General features: G+C 40.8%; 2 protein-coding genes across 2 annotated transcripts; both read left to right on the top strand.

Moving 5' to 3' along the window:
- The first annotated feature begins 1,010 nt into the window (after positions 1–1,010).
- LOC103469047 (ectonucleotide pyrophosphatase/phosphodiesterase family member 7) lies at positions 1,011–6,205 on the top strand. Its single transcript, XM_008416515.3, has 6 exons — positions 1,011–1,395; positions 2,109–2,254; positions 2,863–3,492; positions 4,997–5,240; positions 5,701–5,824; positions 5,896–6,205. Exons 1-6 carry the CDS (start codon positions 1,161–1,163, stop codon positions 5,942–5,944), a joined length of 1,428 nt encoding a protein of 475 aa, XP_008414737.2. The 5' UTR covers positions 1,011–1,160; the 3' UTR covers positions 5,945–6,205.
- A 2,214-nt stretch (positions 6,206–8,419) lies between these two features.
- Positions 8,420–12,312, top strand: cbx2 (chromobox homolog 2 (Drosophila Pc class)). The gene is made up of 5 exons (XM_008416514.2): positions 8,420–8,577; positions 8,693–8,736; positions 9,785–9,850; positions 10,681–10,750; positions 10,829–12,312. Exons 1-5 carry the CDS (start codon positions 8,506–8,508, stop codon positions 12,155–12,157), a joined length of 1,581 nt encoding a protein of 526 aa, XP_008414736.1. The 5' UTR covers positions 8,420–8,505; the 3' UTR covers positions 12,158–12,312.
- The last annotated feature ends 2,940 nt before the right edge of the window (positions 12,313–15,252 follow it).

Raw genomic sequence — 15,252 nt, 5'->3', positions numbered from 1 at the left:
AGAGTCCTAATTTATGCACTGCCTCTACACTCCACACTCTCGCAGACTGCAGCAGCTCAGGCTGTTTTTACCGGATGTTTGTGTGGGAAAGGTGTTCCTCAGCTGGGAGAGCTGAAGGCAAAAAAGAAGAAGAAAAATCACATTTTCTTGAAGGAGAAAATGTGAGAATCCCGCAGGAAATCCTGCGCAGGACTGAGCGGGTCAGATAAAGTTTGCTTGCCCCACAAGTTCTGAGTGTGTGTGTTTGATAAAGTTCTCATCGCAGAGATCTGAGCCTTCACGGGTCTCAGCAGTCCAAAACACTTCACCAAATCTTGCTGACGGTGGACGACGGGCGGATAGAGTTAATATGAGAAAGCTGTTGAATATGAATGAGGTAAATGAAAGCTGATGAATGTTATCCCTTATCTCCATAAAGATTAGACTATTCCCTTGAACTTCTGTCAAGGACGAACACAATAAAGAACAAATTTGAAGAGTTATCTTGTCCAGCAACTTGATGGACATTGATAAGGTTACCTAAGAATGCAGAGATATTGAGAATACTGATCTGATATGAAACATTTTCCAAAATAGTTTCGGTCCCGCTGCCTCTCAAGAATCCAAACAACATCCAGAGGTATTAAAACAAATAGGTGTATTAGGGATCTTTGCTTCCCGAGGGACCACGGCTACCTGATGACGAGATATATACTCTCATTCGCTTCATTTTCCTGATGTCAGATCAATCATGCGCCATCCCAACTCAAGGTGAAAGCCATCAAAGTGTCGTTCCCCCATTGTCGGAAACGCAGAGACACAGCCGGGCAGAAAGGCGGCATCAACAACCGAGTTAGAGGAGAAACAGGCAACATGCCTGGAGAGATTAATCTGCTTTACTGCCAGTACTCAACACTCAAACGACTGGGAATGAAGGAGAGGGGGGGAACGAGGGATTCACAGTGAAAACAAGTCCCAGCCATAAAACCGCCTCATAAACCTCATCAGGTCCAATGCTGAAGGAGCCGAGATAAAGTCCATCTAATCAATACGATAAGATAAGTCGGGGAAACTTTGTTCAGAACTTGGGGCTTTCAGAGAACTGAAAAGAGGCGGGACTTCCTGTGAGTTTAAGCCTCAGCCGAAGGCCGGGGTCAGTCCAGATCTGCGAGGAGTTCGTCATGCTGCGGGCTGCGAGTCTCTGCGTCCTCCTGGCCTGTTTGGTCCTCGGAGTCCCGGTGGCCAAAGAGAAGCAGAAGGTGCTGCTCATCTCCTTTGACGGTTTCCGATGGGACTACGACCGCGATGTGGACACGCCAAACCTGGACCAGATGGCCAAAGATGGAGTCAAGGCCCAGTATGTCACTCCTCCATATCTCACCATCACCAGTCCGACGCACTTCACCCTCCTGACAGGTAAAACACTTTGCTTTCTGCAACAACTGTGACCAGTGAGGCTCCTGACTTTAACCTGACTTTTCTGTTTCTAATTAGAGCAAAAGTTTTACAAAGTAAAATCACCTTACAGTAGAAAATGTTGGTCATCAATTATTGGTCTTTCAACAGCCATACTTTTTGCATTCTCATGCAAAGTACAGACAGAAATAAAAAACATTCTCGTTGGAATTAAGCTTTTTTTTATTTGATTGAATTTTAGTGAAAGCTGACTTTGCAGCACCCTAATCAGTTTTAATTAACTTACTAAACTTGCCTAGAAAAACTGATCTAAACCCTGATTTTATTGCTCAGAATTGGCTAAATTTATTTCTATTTGTTTCCAGTGGAAAGCTACATTTCTTTTAATAAGCTAAAGCTCCAAAACCCTTTCTAAGGGCTCTTACAACAACAAACCAAGCATTACATGCTTGGTTTGTTGTTGAGTTGGTAAAATAACCTGTGTTTGGCCCTCAAGTCGATTGGTTAATTTTAGCCTATAGATGCTTATATTTGGTTGATTGATAGAAAGGATGTCCTCTCTTTGTTAATTTGACTCCAATTAGCAGCTCCTACTCAAGAAATGCAACTTCTTAGAAATTAATCTCCAAACTTGGCTGTAGGACGTCGTCCAGCAGACGTTTGGTGCTGTGGGTAATGAGTGTAAGTCGTCTGATGAAGGTTCTGTTCTGCAGGCCGCTACATTGAGAACCACGGTGTGATCCACAACATGTGGTTCAACACCACCACGAGTGAGAAGAAGGGCTACTATCAGACCCAGTTTGTGAACGAGTGGTGGGACAACGGCACGCTGCCGATCTGGATCACAGCACAGCGACAGGTTTGAGCCATTAAACAAAACTCAGAGTCCTCCCACTTTCACCTGCAAATTCTTCTTAAGGTTCAGCTGTATGTGGAGGAAAATGCTTTTAAATACAGATACAGATTGGATTTCCTGATCCACCAGAGGCAGTTTTTATGCAAAATTCATCTTTAGCACATTTTCATACTTCCATTTGGGTTTCTACTGCTTCTAAAACACACAGATGACTATTTTTTGGCAATAAGTTTATGCTTTTTGGTGTCTGGAAAAAGAGCCATTTCGAGGCTGGGGTTGGTTGGTGTTGCTAGGCAACGGCCTAGTTACCACACAATGTGACTTAAAAAGCACAAAGTTTTTCCAATGACTAATTTTCCAGGCACCAAAAAATATGAACTTACTGCCAGAAAATGGTTGGTTAGGTTTTTTTTAAGCACTTGGTTTGTCTTTAGAAGCATTAAGACCCAAATGGAAGAACAAAAACTGAATTTTCATAATACATCTCCTGTAAAAGTTCAGATTGAGACTGGGATGACTGGGATGAGGACTTTAGATCCAACTTTATGAGCCGATGTAGTCTGTACCTACCTCAGACATGTCATATGCAGCCTTTGTGTTTTACCTTCCAGGGCCTGAAAGCGGGTTCTCTTCACTTTCCTGGCACAGCTTCCAGTTACCAGGGAGAGGTTGCTATGGTGCGCGAAGTGGAGCCCAACTTCTACAACTACAGTAACGAGGCCTTCTGGTACGAGAACACGGACAAGGTGATGAGCTGGTTCAGAGATCAGGATCTGGACTTTGTGTCTTTGTACTTTGGCGAACCAGACATGACGGGCCACAAATACGGGCCCGACTCACCAGAACGCAGAGAGATGGTGAAGCAAGTGGACAGAGCCGTGGGCTACATCCGAAACTCGGCAGAAAAACACGGGCTGACCAAACAGCTGAACATCATCATGACCGCCGACCACGGCATGACCACCATCTTTCGTGGTCCAGATGTGGAAGAAATCGTCCTGTCCAAGATCCCGGGCTTTTCCTTCAGCGACGTGTCCTTCCAGCTGCTGGACTACGGCCCTTCTGGGATGCTGCTGCCCAAGCCCGGGAAGCTGGAGACCATTTACAACGCCCTGAAGGGGGCGCACCCAAACCTGCACGTGTACAAGAAGGAGGAGATGCCGGAGCACCTTCACTTCTCAAACAACGACCGCATCCTGCCCATCGTTTTATGGACCGACCCCGGATTCGTCCTCAATGGGGTGCGTATGGTTCAGCTATTATAATCAACTGAAAATGTAACAAATATTCCATCTTTGGTTCCCAATCAAACCGAGTCTACTGGACTATGAGGCCTGAAAACACCCTAATCATTCTGGGCTTCCTGAACCCCTGAGCAGGAAGCAGTCTTCTCCATGCCATGCTGCATTGATGCAATAATTCATGCAAAAGAGCCCAGACAGAGATCAGACGCTCTGCAGAACAGAGACAAACTTTTCAGTCAGTCCACATTTCTGCATAAAAATATTTGTTTTCTGGTCTGATGTAATTTTGGGCAACTACTATCAAAACCAACAGAAAGAGTGAAATGCTCTAAGAGTATCACTCTGTGTGAGATGATTTCCCAATTTATTGAACCTCACCTGAACCTGCAGCAGTAAAAACCCAGCTCTCATGTTTCAGCTTGTATCCGGCCTGACGTGCCAACATGAAGGACAGTTTAAAGCTGAAGTGACAGCTTCTGTGACAGTTCTCTGCCCACAGCAAGTCCTATTGATTTACCCTTTAAAGGGTAAAATAAATTGCCATTTGTGCCAAATCCAGGATGCCCCATTTTAACCTGCTAGCATCTCAATAACAGCCCTGTTAATATATTAACAGCTGCCAGTAAAGTTGTGATTATGATCAGATTGATTGAGACGCACATTTATGGCCTATAACTGATAGGAGCGCCATCATGTTCACTCCAGGAACATCCTCCCGTCTTGACCTCCAGAGTAATTAAATTAGCCCCAGAATTTGCTCTCTGGAAGTTGTGAAACTGAGCTCTTTTCAATCAGAAACAGGAGTGAAATTTTAATCTTGGCACATTACAGTTTTAATCAAGTGCATTTGCACGGATAATCCAGGCCTGGCTGATGACACGCAGAGCTCTCGAATGCTCCGCGAAGCTTTTCATGCCTCGAAATTCAAAATTAGCATTTTCATTTGGCTCTGCACTCAACTCAGCTGAACGCTGTCGGTCCAAACTGTGAAGCGCCACATCGGGGCTGAAGAGGCAGAAAGGGCTGAAGAGTCGGTGGAGGTGGGTTATCTGACGTCTCGGGATGCGAGCGGCAGCGATCAGGACATTAGCCGACTCTTTGTTCTCTCCCTTCGTGGCTTCCAGCCGATTTGAGTTGATCCCACAGAAAGATAAGCAATCAAAACTGTTATGCAATTTCTTAGATAACCTGCTGTTCTACCTATTTTTTTACGACTTATAGCCCTAATATAACACAATTAATTATTATGTGTTTGATGTTAAAAATAGAAGATAGATGAAAATAATCTGTTATTAAACAGGGTCATGAGTTGAGATTATAAAGGCAGAAAAGGCGTCACAGTGTGAAAACAAGTCGTTTTCTTAGCCAATACCTCCCTCTGCTGGAAGCAGGCCAGGCTGGGAAGTCCTTCTTAAAACGAATGTTTAAAGAAAGTTAAACTCTGATTGAACCTCCTAAAATGGGCCATCAGTGTTACATCATCCGCCTCCTGTCCTTGCAGTATTTCCCCGTTCAGTTCAACAAAGGAGAGCACGGCTTTGACAACCAGGAGATGGACATGAAGCCCTTCTTCAGGGCCGTGGGTCCGGCCTTCCACCAGAACCTGGAGGTGGGGCCCTTCGAGACGGTCAACATCTACCCGCTGATGTGCCACATTCTGGGCATCCAGCCCGAGGTCAACGACGGCCAGCTGAGCGTCACTCAGCACATGCTGGCGACCAGCAAACGGACGACTCAACCTGAAGGTATGTTTCACTTTTCAGGTGTGGAAATGTTTAATTTTTCTTCATTAGTTAACTTTGGGACTCAACTTTCAGGGCAATCAAAGGGCATGCCGCCAGGGGGCGATAGAGGGATCTCAGAAAGATGGAGGGAAGAAGAGAAAAAAATACAAAAATGAAATACATTTTTAAAAATATTATAAAATGTAATCTGTTTTTCACTACAATGTATTAATAATAATTAATAATATTACTCCGGTAAATTTAAAAATATGGTGTAATAAGTTTAATCTTTTTCCGCAAACATTATAGGAATAAATGAGTGAGTAAACGTAATGATCATTATTTATGTTAAACAATATGAGCAAAGTCGGTAAAGAATGAATCATTCTGTGTAAAGGACGCTATTACAAAATGCTATAGTATCAAATTTCTGAAGAAACTTTAGAAATAATTCAGAAAAAGCCCTTAATTCTTCTTTCAGGTGAAACTCAGAACTTTTGGAAAAAAGGCTTCATTGGACTGGCTGCAGTCGCTGGATTCCTAATCCTAGTTTTCACTGTATCAACAACACAGAAAATCATCAAGAGAAAACGACAGAATAAAAAGTAAGGAAAACAATCAGATTATATTTTTGTAAAATTAGGATTGTTTTTATCGCTCTGCATCTCTGTTCCAGGTTGGACAGTTCGCCAGAAGAAGAGAAGTCAAAACAAACGTCACTGTGATCATAACGCAAAGAAAACTGCATTCCACCATCATCTTGCATAGAGAAATATCTACCAAAGGGAAATTTGTCCATCATCCCATATCCTGCACAAATAAGCTTAAATTTACTGTGTTATGCATTTTTATTTTGTATAATAATGCAGCATTTTACCATGACAGATAACAAATTCTGAGTTTCATGCTGTGAAATAAAATTGTAGTTAAATGTCAGTTTTGTTCCTAAAGAGAAAAAAAATCAGATGTTTGTGCTGCATAAACTAACAAGGATTAATATATATATATATATATATATATATATATATATTAATCCTTGTTAGTTTTATATATATATATTATTGTAAAACAAATAAATTTGTTTTACAATATTTATTTGTTAGTTTAATATTTATTATTTAGTTAGTTAGTTTAATATATATATATATATATATATATATATATATATATATATATATATATATATATATATATATATGTTTGTTTTACAATATTTATTTGTAGAGAATTAACAATAATATTTGTATCAATGAAACTACGGTAGCTGCCGAGTGTCATATTTCCACAATCACGTTCTGATTTACCCGCCTGTCTCCGTGTTCACCAGTCAAGATGCGTCAAGAAGGATAGCACTTCCTGTTAAGACTTTCAAAATTAAAGAACTTTTACAAAAAAAAATCCATAAACTTCTACAAACTCGTTACCTTAATTTATGTCACCGGTAGATATTATATTAGCCAACTCTAAATGTTTGTGCACATATTTGATCAGTTTGATGTTTTACATATTTAACACTGTTATTAATGCAGGGATATTTAATTTAAACTTTAACATCAAATATAAAGCTAAATTAATGTTTTTCATTCATAAAGTTTGTTGATTTTTTGGGTTCAACCACTCAGATTTATTTCAAAAACACTTTATATCTCAAAGGGAAATTCTATTTTATTGTAACTCACATCCTCCAAACTGACCGAGGATAATTATGCTGTGGGAAAGAAGGATCTCCAGTAGCAGTCCATCTTGCAACAAAGCTGAATAGGCCTCTGACTGAAGACTTGCTGTATGTCACAACATGCTAACGGCTCAATTTCCAGACAGCAGAGACGACATTTCACAGCAGCACGCCCTGGATGAAACCATCAGTTGTTGGAAAGCTCTGCTAATCCACCTCATTTGCTTTTGCTGCTCCTTATTTAATCTCTGCATCATTATTATGATGACTGGAAAAGCTGTTTTTCTTTCTGTTATTTTGACCTGGCCTTCATCCATGAAGCCTCCTTTTCAACTCCTCTGGGATTTAAGGCTCTAGTTCAGGCATTATTTGAGCTTTTGAGACGCCAGTCAGCTGCACCCAGTTGGAAAAACAAAGCCTCGCTACCATGGTTACGCATCATAACTCAAAAGAGATGTCTAAACATGTAAGAACTCAACCAAAAAAAGTTTAAAGTTTAAAAAAGAACAAATCAGAAGTAAAGTAACAGAATTTCTCTGCCATGCTCTATGTACAAGTGGTACAATAAACCAACATACGGGTTAAATTAGGATGCGTCACAGTTGGCGGTGGCTCACATGCCCCCTGTCCCCCCCATGTTCTATGGATAAATGATTTTCCAGATGTCTCAGACAATCAGCTAAACGATGAATCTGATCCATTCTGCAGCAGATTCCGTTTCTTCCTGCAGAGTTTCTGTTTATTTGCCACTGAAATGTTTTCTTCAACTGTTAGAAACGTTTGAGCTTCTTGGAGCGTCTTGAACATCCTGAAACAATCTTCTGTGCAGCTCGACTTCTCACTTTGAAGTGATTCTAGTTACTAACCCCTCAGCAGCAAGTTCCTCACAGTCTGAAATTCCTGAAATTCCTTAAGAGTAAACCATCGTCAAGACAAGACAAGACACCAGCAGCTGAACTGAAGATCTGCTCAATGACGTTTTACACTAATAAAGCTCCTTGTAATTAATAGACAAACACCTGGTCACACACAGCCGAGGCTACAGGTTTGCAAAATATCATCTGTGTCAGAATATTAGTGACTGCGTTATGTCTCTTGTGGACATTTTTTTCTTACATTTATTTATTTATTCATTTATTTATTCATTTATTTCCTTCAGTTCCCAATATTCATTCTACTATCCACATTTTTTTTCAGATTTATATGCTTCATAGTTCAACAATGTTCCTAAACACTCCTCATATTTATCCATGTTTTGCCAATTAAGTACAATAGTTTGGAAAACTATATGGAAAACTATCTAAACTATTGTTTCAGCTTCTTTTCTTCTGTTTGACTTTTTTTATTAATGTTGTTTTTTGTATAAATTACTTTCAACCTCATCTTCATTTCACGTTTTTTTGGGCCAGATTTCGTTACTTACAATAATAGATCCACCCGCATCTTTTCAATTCTTCTGCTCTATTTACCGATAAAAAAAATAATAGTATCCATGCTCTGTATGCGACCCGCGCTTTTATTTTGAAGGCATTTCTGCAAACATCCGGTGCTGTCCCATCGCTGCTCTGATTGGCTGCTGAGGAAGCCTCCGTTTTCGGGGTGAAGGCAATCATGGAGGAGCTGAGCGCCGTGGGAGAGCAGGTTTTTGATGCCGAGTGCATTTTGAACAAACGGCTCAGAAAGGTGGGGCTTCAGAAACTACTTTTTCCTCCTCATTCCGCGGTTTTCCGTCCTTCCTCCGGCGGCTTCTCGCTAACCAATCCGCCGCTGTTGCCGTTTTTCTGCGCTCTTGTTTCAGGGAAAGTTGGAGTTTCTGGTGAAGTGGAGGGGATGGTCATCCAAGTAAGTGCTGCTCAGCCCCGAACAATGAAAACAACAACAACGTGTCTGATGGGAGCCTGCTGCTTCCTCCAGAACCGAACCCCTGCTCTTTTCATTCGGTCCAGAACCAGAAGAACACCCCAGACTTGTGTTTTGCTCCTTGGGAACTGTTTCTACCTTTTATCTGGAACCGCTATAGTTGCTTCTTTTGTTCAGAAATCCAGAATTTTCTTTGAATCTTGGTGCAAATTTGTCGCTGCATCATTAAACTGATTTTGTAGTTGGACTTCTGCTCATTCAGACGGTTAAAAATATTAATTTGGCTGCATTTTTAATAAGTTTTCTGCACATAAATAATCCAATAGTTTGGAAAAAAAACAACAAATAATCCTACTTTATTAATCTTTATATTAGTTTTTGACAGAAAATGTGAGGTTTGCTCCATGCCGCTGCTCCATCCCTGTAATCCTCCATCAGTTCACACTGTTGCCTGCCAGCTCCAAGGTTTTCTGTTGGACCCACATCCTTTGTGTGTTGGCAGAGGGTGGGGGTGGATTATTTCCCTCACTGCTGATCACAATCGCCTGTTCACTTCCACTGATGAAGAGAAAGCTTATTACAGATCAGATCAATCCTGTTTTGCTTTTTTTAATTTTTCCTGCACTATAATCAGGTTGTTTGACTTATAATAAGGCTCAGAAATGCAGTGGGGATCAGGGAGGGAGCCTGCAGGTGCTTTAAAAATTGATGCACCAAAGAAAAGTGCAGTTAGAGATTTAAACTGGCCTATTTCCACTTAATCTAATATGTAAATGAAAAAAACATCTCATTTAGTATCTCTAAATTCACTAAAGCCAAGAACTGCCAACATTTTTAGTCTTCAAATATATCAAAACTGGATCATATTTAAAACTCTGTTGTTTATCCGGACATAAACAAGACAGCCACCCATTTCAGCGACATTGTTGCTTTTAATTATTTAATTTGGCTTTAAAAACCAACTTTCCTTATGTTTCCCTCTGAGAAAATGACTCTTTAATCGTTGGTTGTCATTTTCTATTTATTTCAGACACAACAGCTGGGAGCCGCAGGAAAACATTCTGGACCCGAGACTGCTGGCGGCTTTTAATAAGAAGTGGGTATCCCTGGGTTTCCAGTGCAGTTTGTGGTGTTTTGACTTATTGATTGATTTAATACATTTAGTCACATCACAGAATAACAATAGTCAATTATTATTATTACAAGAAAAAAAGAAAGAAAACCATAAATGTAGTTTAGAAAGCAGACTAGGTCAGTTGAAAATTTTTGGGAGCAAAAAAAAATAAAAAATCTTTATTGTTGCCTTTTCTGTACTGGAGTCAGAATACAATTTTTTTTTTTAAATTATGAGGAAAAAAAATCGTAATCCAAGATTATAGTAATTTTAATAGAATAAAATGTATCTCAGCTTGGTTCTTCAAAGTGGATGATAAAATTATAGTTTTATGCAGTTGTAACGAAAGGTAAGCATTTCCTTATTTGTTAAGTAGATTCCAAAGTATACGTACCTTCACAACATGCTCAACATTCGGCATTTTAATTTTTGATTATGTTGTGTAGGAGTTCGACTGTCGTGCAACTTTATCTCGTTTTATGGCTATTTTCATTTAAGAAATAACCCTAATATTCCGTTGTAGTGTATAAAGATATTGAATGAAAGTTGGCCAAGGACACGGCCTTGAGGATCCACACATGTGATTGTTGGATTTTGTCCCGATATAATGACACAGAAAGGTTCCTGAACCAGTTTGCCACAGTAGTAGATGATTTCACAGCAGACTGCAAAGTTTTAATCAAGAAGTTAATTTGTTCATTAATTTATTCGTCAATAAACTTTGCCAGAATGCACAGGAGTCAGAAGTTACCAAAGGTAGCGTCACTTCCTGCTCGTTTTAACCTCTCAATGCAAAATGTTTTTCCCATCAGAGAACAAGAAAAAGAGCTTCTGATGCTTAAAAGACGCAAACGACCCAGAGGACGACCCAGAAAGATCATAGTAAGTACCGACCACAGCAGAACCGACTACTTTCTGGACCAACAATAGACCGCTAAACTATTCCTCTTAACATTGTAGGAGAATATACCGGAACCCCAAAAGTCAAGCACCTCGTCATCCGCTTCATCCTCCTCGTCCTCTGACTCCTCATCCTCCTGCTCCTCTTCGTCTTCATCATCAGAAGATGAAGATGAGGGCGATGACAGCCGCGCCAAACAGGCGAGCCCGACCGTCAGGCCACGGGAGCTGCATCCCGTCCCTCAGAAGAAGGCGCAGATCGTCATGGCGAAGCAGGAACCGCCGAGGAAGCGAAACAGGAAGGCCCTCCCTCCGGAGGCGAAGGAGTTCCAGCAGAACAAGGGTCCGCGCAAAGTCCTGAAGACCGCCAAAGAGACGGATCTTCCAGGGGCGATCAAGAAGCCGGTTCATCCGGCGAGCTTCACCTTCATGGGTTTCCACCGCAGCTCAGCCAAAGATGCGGCGGCTGGTCCGTACAGGAGCCCGCTGACCCACGGCGGGGCGGTCAAACCCGCCATCAGCTCACCTGGATCTGGGAGATCTCCAGTCCAAACCGCGACTCTGGCCTTGAGCAAATCCAACCAGAGCAGAAATGCAACCGAGGGGAAGCTGTCCATCGGGAACAGCGGAGGAAGTCTGGATTTGAAAACAGCTGCTTGTAAATCCAAAGGAGTTGCTGCTCTGAACGTGAATACCACCAAACATCCAGTTCAAGGAACCACTCAGCACACTCTGAGCCCACCCAGCGGACCAAAGAAGCCCCAGTCCACCGGGTCCGCAATGCAGCGGGTAGCCGGTACTAAAGCAGGGGCTTCCCAGTCTTCTAAGAACACCTCCTCCAGTCAAGGCCATCAGCCCCTCAACCTTCAGAACAAGCAGTCCCAAAGCGGCGACGCTCCTGGAAGCGGCACCACCGCGGCGTCGGGTCTGAGAAGTCCAGTCATCCCTGCGAGAAAACCCACAGTGGCCCAAAATCTGGAGGCCAACTCCAATAAAAGTCCGGTTTCCTCTGGAAGACCGCCTGCCAGGAAACCGCAGGCCGGTGGAGACAAGCTGAGAGAGATGAAGGAGTTCCAGAAGGTCCAAGGCCGGTTGGACAAGTCCTGCTCCGAGATCCAGAACCCGCCGGCAAGAACGGCCACTAAAGGCAGCAAGAAAGCCAAAATGACCGACATGAGCACTGGCGAAGAGGAAAGCAGCTCGGACTCGGACCACGACTCTTCGTACGCTGGACAGGGTCACCCAGTGGCGGGTCAGAACCAGGACTGGAAGCCCACGCGCAGCCTGATCGAACACGTGTTTGTGACCGACGTCACGGCGAACCTGGTCACCGTCACGGTGAAAGAGTCGCCAACCAGCGTGGGCTTCTTCAGCATTCGCAACTACTGACAGTCGACCTGGGCGGGTCTGCAGGGTTCACTAGTTCCTCTTATAGTAGTCAAGACATATTTTAGATAAAACCAATAATAATAGAGTCAGTTATTGATTGTAATTATTTATTTTGTCATATGTATTAAAGTGCATTTTGGACGCAGAGAAATAAACGTTTGTCCTCGTTTGTTGTGTTACGAGAGAAACAACCTACAGGGTCATGTGACCGTTAGTCCCAGTCTTAAAGGGACAGTTCACTTTAGTTTCATTTTAATGTTAAACTCACAGGTTATTAGCAGTAGTATTTGAATTGGTATCAAGTTTCAGATAGATTTAGCCAATCAGAACAAGGCTGAGCCAAAATGTTAGAGTCCAATTTTAAAACTCTTAGCGGCACAAAGAAACTCAGAAAACTGGATTATGTGTCGTTATATATCGGTACATCAAGATAAATATTTAGCTTTGAGCTGAACCAAATATTTAGTTAACAAATTAACTATTTAGCTCATCAGTTTTACTATAAATGTGATCAGAATGTTGCAATCAGAAATAATTAGCAGTGGTTATAAACAGGAGTGAGATTATTTTAATTATTTCAAATCCATCTTTCTTGAGGCAGTTTTAGTCAACATCAAATCTTAAATGTAAGTGTTTTGTAACTTATCTTTTTATTCCTGCAGAGACGGACGTTTCTTCAGCTCTGGGGTAATCCATCACTGGTGCCTCAGCAGAGCTCTGACTGGGCCGAACCGTTTGCAGCATCAAACATCACAGGTTCTGTTTACATGCAGGAAGTCAGATACAGTATCTGTTCACAGAGTCTGACATGAAGGTAAAACTGACTGGAGGATGTCTACGCCTCTGTCCTTTTCTGCAGAGTTTAACACATGCAGACAGGATAATGAGCAGGAAAACATGTTGAAATTTTAATTTGAGAAAAAAATGCATTTTTTCAAATGTTAAAACTGATTCTTGAGAATAGGGACAAAACAGGGCCTATGGATAAAGCACAAAATTTGAATAAAATATACACAAAATATATAATTTTTTCAAATATCTGAATAAACTAACCTGGGTCATGTGAGCACAACAATGTATATTTTCCTGGTGTTTGCTGAATATTTTTTTATTTTAAACATTGTAGTCGGGGGATGATGCCTGTAAAATCCCTTGTCCAGGAGCAGAACTCAATACATTATAATAGTTTAAAACAATTAGAGAAATACTAAAATTATATATTATGACAATTAAGTTTAAGTAGTCATATAAATAATTATAAAAAACGATTAGCCTCCATAGCCGGAGCAGCATATTAACAACTTAATCCTCATGTAGTTCGTCATGGTTGTTGTTTTTCTTGCGCGGATCAGGAGCAGAATAGTGAGATTTGTTGAGAATCAGTGACGTTCAGTTCGGATAAATGCGACCTGAACGTTATGGTCGCATTTGAATCGGATACGTATCAGATACGGGTCACATTCTGAAAAGAATCCGACCTGAGCTGTTCACACTGCCATGAAAAGGTCGCATTAAGTAAAAAAAACATCGGAATTGGGTCACTTCAGGCTGCAGTGAACAGTGTGTGATGTGAGGGGAAAAAAAGTATTTCCATTGCAGTTTTGCGAAATACACACATTTTGAAATGATTAGGTTATATTAGCTTCAAAAGTTAAGATGTCCAAGTTTTTAGATTAATCTAAATATTCGATGTTTTTAGAAAATGTTTGACTTTTCAAACTCTGAAATTTCCTCGTTTTTTCTAGAAACCTTTTGGTGTAAATGTACTTTGTTTCCGGTGCATCTCTAGCTCTAAACCGGGTCTAGTTTTGTTCCACCCTGACGCAGGTGTTTCAGGCCAGAGGGAGGAAAACAGAATCTGGGTCTTTATCTGATGCAAAGGCAAAGAAACGGCGCTTTCTGCTCCCGGGGGAGGAGTTCAGCAACAAAGCAGCGGCTGAGCCTTTACCCTGAAGAGAGCTGCGGTTTCAGGTAGCTGAATGCAGGGAGGACCCCGGAGCTTTGCATGGAGCCGAAACCTGTTTGATTTTCTCATTTGTACTCCGGTAACGTGAGGGAAGCGGGTCCTGCTGGGAGAAACAAATGTTGCACGCCTGATTGAAAGCATTTGAATGGTTTAGTTCTGCTTTATTCTTTCATTTAGAGCCAAGCTGTGACGTTATTCCACCAGCTGGGAGGATGACGCAACTCGCTTTTTTACTTTTCTGGCATCTACTTTTTTTTTTTTTTACAGATATAAACATCAAGCCATGAACTGCCACATATGCATCTAGATGGGGTTTGTTTTCTGTTTATTTTACCATCAAGTCTTGTGAAACTTCTAATAAACAGAACAAATGACCTCAGTTTGTTCATTTCCTTTCATTCACAAGGAGATTTCTTTCTTCAACTAATTTGTTTTAGCAGTTTTAGAGAAAATGCCTCTTCCTGCCTGGACATTATTGCACTAGAAAGGAAGAAAGATTTTTTAGAAGCCAATTCCAGAAACCTTTGTGTGTGTATATATACATATATATCCAAATACATATTTATATATCCCGATCAATGTGGCTCCATAAAGAAATACCCTGAAAGCATCATTTCATGCGTCTGCCAGAAACTACAGTAACATTAAATAAATCAGAATATCTGATGAGGCTCATTTGTCAGATTAAAAGAAACATTTCAAAACGTTTATCCACGTTTGGATTAATTGTTTTTATTGTTTTGATATTAAATGTCATGTTTTCTTTTGCTGTAATCAAGAAATAATAATGAACAAATAAAATAATGTAAACTTTTATGTGACCCGGTGGCTGCATTGACGTACATGGAGACTTTTTTACTGATGAATAAAGTATTTAATCTTTAATGAGCATTGTTTTTGCTTTCTTATGTATTTGATTAAATAGAACCACAAATATCCAACTTTTTCTGAAAATCTGAACTTCTCTTCAATTTATGAAGAAATAGTGAACAAAATCTTATTGTTGCTAAGAGTAGACAAGAATTTAACTAATTCAACTAAAAAAAGTGTAAAAACTGACAGTTTATCAGTTATCTTAATATAAATCCACAATTTAATTGTTCACCAAATCGCCACTAGATGGCGCCCT

Source organism: Poecilia reticulata, chromosome 8 (assembly GCF_904066995.2).
Source record: "Poecilia reticulata chromosome 8, P_reticulata-male-v2, whole genome shotgun sequence".
Classification (NCBI taxonomy): domain Eukaryota; kingdom Metazoa; phylum Chordata; class Actinopteri; order Cyprinodontiformes; family Poeciliidae; genus Poecilia; species Poecilia reticulata.
Note: the sequence above shows the minus strand (reverse complement) of the source record. Positions and strands in the feature narration are given on the sequence as shown.

Excerpts from the sequence above, each read along its gene's own strand:
- cbx2 (XM_008416514.2), top strand. The coding sequence starts at position 8,506 with ATGGAGGAGCTGAGCGCCGTGGGAGAGCAGGTTTTTGATGCCGAGTGC. Across the intron at positions 8,578-8,692 it reads TGAACAAACGGCTCAGAAAG|GGAAAGTTGGAGTTTCTGGT; the intron begins GTGGGGCTTCAG and ends CTCTTGTTTCAG. Across the intron at positions 9,851-10,680 it reads CTGGCGGCTTTTAATAAGAA|AGAACAAGAAAAAGAGCTTC; the intron begins GTGGGTATCCCT and ends TTTTCCCATCAG.
- LOC103469047 (XM_008416515.3), top strand. The coding sequence starts at position 1,161 with ATGCTGCGGGCTGCGAGTCTCTGCGTCCTCCTGGCCTGTTTGGTCCTC. Across the intron at positions 2,255-2,862 it reads GGATCACAGCACAGCGACAG|GGCCTGAAAGCGGGTTCTCT; the intron begins GTTTGAGCCATT and ends TTTACCTTCCAG. Across the intron at positions 5,241-5,700 it reads ACGGACGACTCAACCTGAAG|GTGAAACTCAGAACTTTTGG; the intron begins GTATGTTTCACT and ends TTCTTCTTTCAG.